The sequence below is a fragment of the Vidua chalybeata genome, chromosome 3 (genome assembly GCF_026979565.1).
Source record: "Vidua chalybeata isolate OUT-0048 chromosome 3, bVidCha1 merged haplotype, whole genome shotgun sequence".
In the NCBI taxonomy this organism is placed as follows: Eukaryota; Metazoa; Chordata; class Aves; order Passeriformes; family Viduidae; genus Vidua; species Vidua chalybeata.
In genome coordinates this window covers 112,780,511-112,787,259 of record NC_071532.1, presented here as the reverse complement: position 1 = coordinate 112,787,259, position 6,749 = coordinate 112,780,511, and the positions used below count along the sequence as shown (strand labels likewise).

Below are 6,749 nucleotides of genomic sequence, written 5' to 3'. Positions count from 1 at the left end.
TTTTTCCCTGGATTTTTTCCATGGAATTTCCGGGATTTTCCATGGAATTTTCTGGAATTGTGTCCCCGCAGCGGCGGCCGCCGTGTTCACCATCTACATGGGCAAGGACAAGCACGAGAGTGAGCCCGGAATGCGGGCGGGAATTGGGAATTCTTGGGGAATTTGGGGAATTTTTGGGGAATTTTGGGGAATTTTTGGGGAATTTGGGAATTTTTGGGGAATTCCGGGGATTTTTTGGGAATTTCAGGGATTTTTGGGGGAATTTTTTGGGAATTTTTAGGGGAATTTGGGGATTTTTTTAGGGATTTTGGGAACCTTTTTTTGGGACTTTTTGGGGAATTTCAGGGATTTTTGGGGAATTTCTGGGACTTTTTTGGGGGAATTTTTGAATTTTGGGAATTATTTTCAGAATTTTAGGGATTTTCTGGGGAATTTTGGGGAATTCTTTTGGGAATTCCGGGGATTTTCTGGGGAATTTTTGGGAATTTTTTTGGGAAGTTTTGGGAATTTTGGGGAATTTGGGGAATTATTTTCAAAATTTCAGGGATTTTTGGGAACTTTGGGGGAATTTGTGGGGTTTTTTTAGGATTTTTTGGGAATTTCTGGGACTTTTGGGGGGGACTTTTGGGGAATTTGGGAATTAGTTTCAGAATTTTAGGGATTTTTGGGGAATCTTTGGGAATTCCGGGAATTTTTTTGGGGAATTTTTGGGAATTCTTTTGGGAGTTTCAGGGATTTTTTGGGAATTCCGGGGATTGTAGGGGAATTTTGGGTGAATTTTCAGGAATTTTCAGGAATTTTTTGGGAATTTCTGGGAATTTTGGGAATTATTTTCAGAATTTCAGGGATTTTTTGGGAATTTTGGGGATTTTTTTGCGGAATTTTTGGGATTTTTAGGGGAATTTTTGGGAATTCTTTTCAGAATTTCGGGGATTTTTGGGAAGTTTGGGGATTTTTGGGGGGAATTTTTGGGATTTCTTTGGGAATTTCAGGGATTTTTTGGGAATTCCCGGGATTTTTTGGGGAATTTTGGGAATTTTTTTAGGAATTTTTGGGAATTTCTGCGACTTTTTGGGGGGGAATTGTTGAATTTTGGGAATTCTTTTCAGGATTTCAGGGATTTTTGGGGAATTCCGGGGATTTTGGGGGGAAATTTTGGGGATTGTTTTGGGAATTTGGGTGGAATTTTGGATTTTGGGTGGAATTTTGGGATTTGTGGCTGAAATTTTGGGATTTGGGATGGAATTTTGGGATTGAATTTTGGGATTTTGGGTGGAATTTTTGGTATTTTGGCTAGAAATTTGGGATTTGGGGTGAAAATTTGGGACTTTGGGTGGAATTTTGGGAATTGGGTCAGAAATTTGGGATTCGGGGCTGGAATTTGGGATTTGGGCTGGAATTTTGGGATTTTGGGGGGGAATTTCGGGATTTGGGGTGAACATTTGGGATTTGAGCTGGAAATTTTGGGATTTGGGGCAGAATTTTGGGATTGGGCTGGAATTTTGGGATTTTGGAGCTGGAATTTTGGGATTTGGGGTGGAATTTTGGGATTTTGGGATTGAATTTTGGGATTTTTGGGGGGAATTTTGGGATTTGAGCTGGAAATTTTGGGATTTGGGGCAGGAATTTTGGAATTTGGGGTTGGAATTTTGGGATTTGGGATGAAAATTTGGGATTTGTGCTGCAGTTTTGGGATTTGGGGCAGGAATTTTGGGATTTGGGGCAGGAATTTTGGGATTTTGGGTGGAAATTTTGGGATTTGGGGCAGGATTTTTGGAATTTGGGGTTGGAATTTTGGGATTTTGTGGCTGGAATTTTGGGATTGGGGTGGGGATTTGGGGTGAATTTTGGGAATTTGGGGATTTGTTGTGGAATTCTGGGAATTGTGGCCCCGCAGACGAGGACCTGATCAAGTACGGGTGGCCCGAGGACGTTTGGTGAGCGCCGGAATTCCGGGAAATCGGGAATTTGGGATTGGGGGGGGCAGGGGCGGCCTCTGTGGGACCCCAAATTCCCCATCCCCTCCTTCCCCACTTTTCCCCATTTTTCCATTTTTCCCGGTTTTCCCACCCTTTCTCCATTTTCCCCATTTTTTCCCACTTTTTTCTCTTTTTTCCCTCTTTTTTTTCCCCATTTTTCCCCCTTTTTTTTCCCATTTTTCCCACTTTTTTCCCCCTCATTTTTCCCATTCCCCCCCCCACACTTTTCCCACTTTTTCTCCAATTTTTCCCACTTTTTATTCCCATTTTTCCCCCTTTTTCCCCATTTTCCCCCTTTTTGTTTCCCATTTTCCCTTTTTCCCCATTTTTCCACTTTTTTCCCATTCCCCCTTTTTTTCCCATTTTTCCCACCTTTTTTCACATTTTTTCCCAGTTTTTTTTTACTTTTTCCCACTTTTTTCCCTTTTCCCCACTTTTTTTCCCCTTTTTTCCCATTTTTCCCACTTCCCCCCCCATTTTTCCCACTTTTTTTCCCATTTTCCCACTTTTTTCCCCGTTTTCCCCCTTTCTCTTCACATTTTCCCCACTTTTTTTTTCATTTTTCCCACTTTTTTCCCCATTTCCCCCCTTTTCACCATTTTCCCACTTTTTTCCCATTTTCCCCCTATTGTTTCCCGTTTCCCCCCTTTTTTTCCACTTCCCTCACTTTTTATTCCCATTTTCCCACTTTTCCCCCATTTTTTCCCACTTTTTTCCCCATTTCCCCCCTTTTGTTTCCCATTTTCCCTTTTTTACCATTTTTTCCACTTTTTCCCCATTTTTCCCAATTTTTTTCCCACTTTTTTTTCCATTTTTCCCCCCCTTTTTTCCCAATTTCCCCCTTTTTCCCATTTTCCCCACATTTTTTGCCACCTTTTCCCATTTTTTTCCTCTTCTCCCACTTTTCCCATTTTCCCTTTTTTCCCCACTTTTCCCCACTTTTTCCCATTTTCCCACATTTTTCCTGCTTCCTCCTTTTTTTCCCATTTTTCCCCTTTTTTCCCACTTTTCCATTGCCCATTTTCCCACTCCTCATTTTTCCCCATTTTTCCCTTTTTTTTTTCCATTTTCCCAGTTTTCCCCCAATTTTTCCTTTTTTCCCATTTTCCCCAATTTCTTCCCAGTTTTTCCCATTTTTCCTCTTTTCCCATTTGTTCCCAATTTTCCCATTTTCCCATTTTTTCCCATTTTTCCCTTTTTTTCTCCCTTTTCCCTCTTTTCCCATTTCCCCCCACTTTTCCCACTTTTTTCCCATTTTTCCCAATTTTTCCCTTTTTTCCAATTTTTTCCCATTTGCTTCCAAGTTTTTTCCCATTTTTCCCCTTTTTTCCCACTTTTCCCAATTTTTCCCATTTTTTTTTCCCATTTTTCCATCTTTTCTTCCCATTTTTCCCCTCTTTTCCCATCCCCCCACTTTTCCCCACTTTTCCCAGTTTTTCCCCATTTTTCTCATTTTCCCCCCTTTTCTTCCACTTTTCCCATTTTCCCATTTCTTCCCAATTTTTCCTTTTTTTCTCATTTTTTCTTATTTTTCCCCATTTTTCCCTTTTTTCTCCCATTTTCCCCCATTTTCTTCCCACTTTTTTTCCCATTTCCCCCCACTTTTCCCTCTTTTTTCCCCACTTTTTTCCCAGTTTTCCCCTTTTTCCCACTTCTCCCATTTTCCCCTCATTTTTCCCCATTTTTTTCATCTTTTCTTCCCAGTTTTTCCCCCTTTTTCCCCATTTCCCCCCATTTTTCCCATTTTCTTCCCACTTTTCCCCCACTTTTTCCCATTTTTCCCAGTTTTTCCCCATTTTTATCATTTTCCCTCTTTTCTCCCTCTTTTCCCACTTTCCATTTTTTCCTATTTTCCCTTTTTTTCCCCATTTTTTCCATTTTGTCCCATTTTTTTCCCTTTTTTCCCACCATTTTTTCCCATTTTTCCAATTTTCTTCCCATTTTCTTCCCAGTTTTTTCCCATTTTTCCCATTCTTTACCCCTTTTTCCCACTTTTCCCATTTTTTCCCATTTTTCTCATTTTCCCCTTGTTTTCCCATTTCCCCCTCCTTTTCTCCCACTTTTTTTTTCCATTTTTCCCACTTTTCCCTTTTCCCATTTTTCCCAATTTTCCCATTTTTTCCCATTTTTCCCATTTTTTTTCCCACTTTTCCCATTTTTTTCCCCACTTTTCCCATTTTTTTCCCCTTTTTCCCGTTTCTCTCCCCATTTCCCCTTTCCCCCCTCTCCCTCCCCTCACCTGAGGATTCCCGGGAATTCTCCCCCCGGGCTCCGTTCCCTGCGGGAAAAGTTGGGAACGATCCCGGATTTTCCTGGATTTGGGATCGGGAATTCCCGGGAAATTTCTGGGATCAATCCCTGGAGTTCCCACGGATTTGGGATCGGGAATTCCCAGGAAATCCCTGGGATTGATCCCAAAATTCCCACGGATTCAGGATCGGGAATTCCCAGGATCCTTCCCGGATTCCCACGGATTTGGGGTCGGGAATTCCCAGGAAATCCTTGGGATTGATCCCAGAATTCCATGGATTTGGGATCGGGAATTCCCAGGAAATCACCAGGATGGATCCCAGGAATTCCCATGGATTTGGGATTTGGAATTCCCGGGACTGGGGTCAGGAATTCCCAGGAAATTCCCTGGGAAATCCTCGGGATTGATCCCAGATTTCCACGGATTGGAGGTTGGGAATTCCCAGGATCCATCCCAGGAATTCCAAGGATTGGGGTCGGGAATTCCCGGGAAATTCCCAGGAAAAGTTTGGGATTGATCCCCCATTCCCAAGGAATGAGAATTGGGAATTCCTAGGAAAAGCTGAGGATCCATCCCAGAATTCCCTGGTTTGGGAATTCCCGGGATTTATCCTGGATTGGGGATCGGGAATTCCTGGGAAAAGCTCGGGATTGATCCCGGAAATTCCCCTGGATCTGGGATTGGGAATTCCCACAAAATTCCCAGGATATCTTCAGGATTGATCCTGGATTCCCACGGATTCGGGATTGGGAATTCCCAGGAAATCCCCTGGGATCCATCCCAGGAATTCCCATGGATTTGGGGTCAGGAATTCCCAGGAAATTCCCGGGAAATCCTCGGGATTGATCTCAGATTTCCATGGATTTGGGATTGGGAATTCCCGGGATGCATCCCGGATTCCTGTGGATTGGAAGTTGGGAATTCCAGGGAAATCCCCGGGATCGATCCCCGGAATTCCCATGGATTTGGGGTCAGGAATTCCCAGGAAATCGCCAGGATCGATCCCAGGAATTCCAAATCCCAAATCCATGGGAATTCCTGGGATTGGCGTCAGGAATTCCTGGGATTGGGATTTGGAATTCCTGGGATTTGGGGTTGGGAATTCCTGGAATTGGGGGTCAGGAATTCCCAGGAAATCCCCGGGATCGATCCTGGGAATTCCCAACCCCCAATCCACGGGAATCCGGGATGGATCCTGGGAATTTCCTGGGAATTCCCGACCCCAAATCCCAAAAATTCCTAACCCCAAATCCTGGGAATTCCCGATGCCATTTCCTGGGAATTCCTGGGATCGATCCTGGTGATTTCTTGGGAATTCCCAACCCCAATCCCAAGTCCCAAATCCCAATCCCAATCCACGGGAATCGGGGATGGATCCTGGGAGTTTCCCGGGAATTCCCAACCCCAAATCCCGGGAATTCCAAATCCCAAATCCTGGGAATTCCCAACCCCAAATCCCAAAAATTCCCAACCCCAAATCCTGGGAATTCCCGATGCCAAATCCTGGGAATTCCTGGGATCAATCCCGGTGATTTCCCGGGAATTCCCAACCCCAATCCCAGGAATTCCTGGGATCGATCCCAGGGATTTCCTGGGAATTCCCAACCCCCAATTCCAGGAATTCCAAATCCCAAATCCTGGGAATTCCTGGGATGGATCCCGGGAGTTTCCCGGGAATTCCCAATCCCCAATCCACGGGAATTCCTGGGATGGATCCTGGGAATTTGCTGGGAATTCCCAACCCCAAATCCTGAAAATTCCTAACTCCAAATCCTGGGAATTCCCGATGCCAAATCCCGGCAATTCCTGGGATCAATCCCAGGGATTTCCTGGGAATTCCCAACCCCAAATCCCAGGAATTCCAAATCCCAAATCCCGGGAATTCCTGGGATGGATCCCGGGAGTTTCCCGGGAATTCCCAACCCCAAATCCCAGGAATTCCCAATCCCAAATCCTGGGAATTCCTGGGATGGATCCCGGGAGTTTCCCGGGAATTCCCAATCCCCAATCCACGGGAATTCCTGGGATGGATCCTGGGAATTTGCTGGGAATTCCCAACCCCAAATCCTGAAAATTCCTAACTCCAAATCCTGGGAATTCCCGATGCCAAATCCCGGCAATTCCTGGGATCAATCCTGGTGATTTCCTGGGAATTCCCAACCCCCAATTCCAGGAACTCCAAATCCCAAATCCTGGGAATTCCTGGGATGGATCCCGGGAGTTTCCCGGGAATTCCCAATGCCCAATCCACGGGAATTCCTGGGATGGATCCTGGGAGTTTCCCGGGAATTCCCAACCCCAAATCCCGGGAATTCCTGGGATCGATCCCCGGGGTTTGGGGTCGGGAATTCCCGGGGTTTGGGGGTGGGGCTGGGAATCGCGGGAATCGCGGGAACGTTGGGAGCGCTGGGAGCCGCGGGTGTCGCGCAGGTTCCACGTGGACAAGCTCTCCTCGGCCCACGTCTACCTGCGGCTGCAGCAGGTCGGGAGCGCAGCCCGGCGCGGGGGAGAAAACACGG

The 6,749-nt window shown here is 45.5% G+C and overlaps 2 protein-coding genes across 2 annotated transcripts in view; one reads left to right on the top strand and one right to left on the bottom strand.

Moving 5' to 3' along the window:
- The window catches only part of OTOF (otoferlin), a 218,906-nt gene that overhangs the window by 12,148 nt on the left and 200,009 nt on the right, over positions 1-6,749 (bottom strand). The gene's annotated exons all lie outside the window — the stretch shown is intronic.
- CCDC25 (coiled-coil domain containing 25) overlaps positions 29-6,749 on the top strand; it is a gene marked incomplete at its 5' end in the record, with an annotated part of 20,795 nt that continues 14,074 nt past the window's right edge. Inside the window, 3 exons of the mRNA XM_053938116.1 lie at positions 29-119; positions 1,898-1,937; positions 6,661-6,721. Coding sequence (XP_053794091.1) covers positions 29-119; positions 1,898-1,937; positions 6,661-6,721 — 192 coding nt within the window. The remainder of the gene's footprint in view (positions 120-1,897; positions 1,938-6,660; positions 6,722-6,749) is intronic.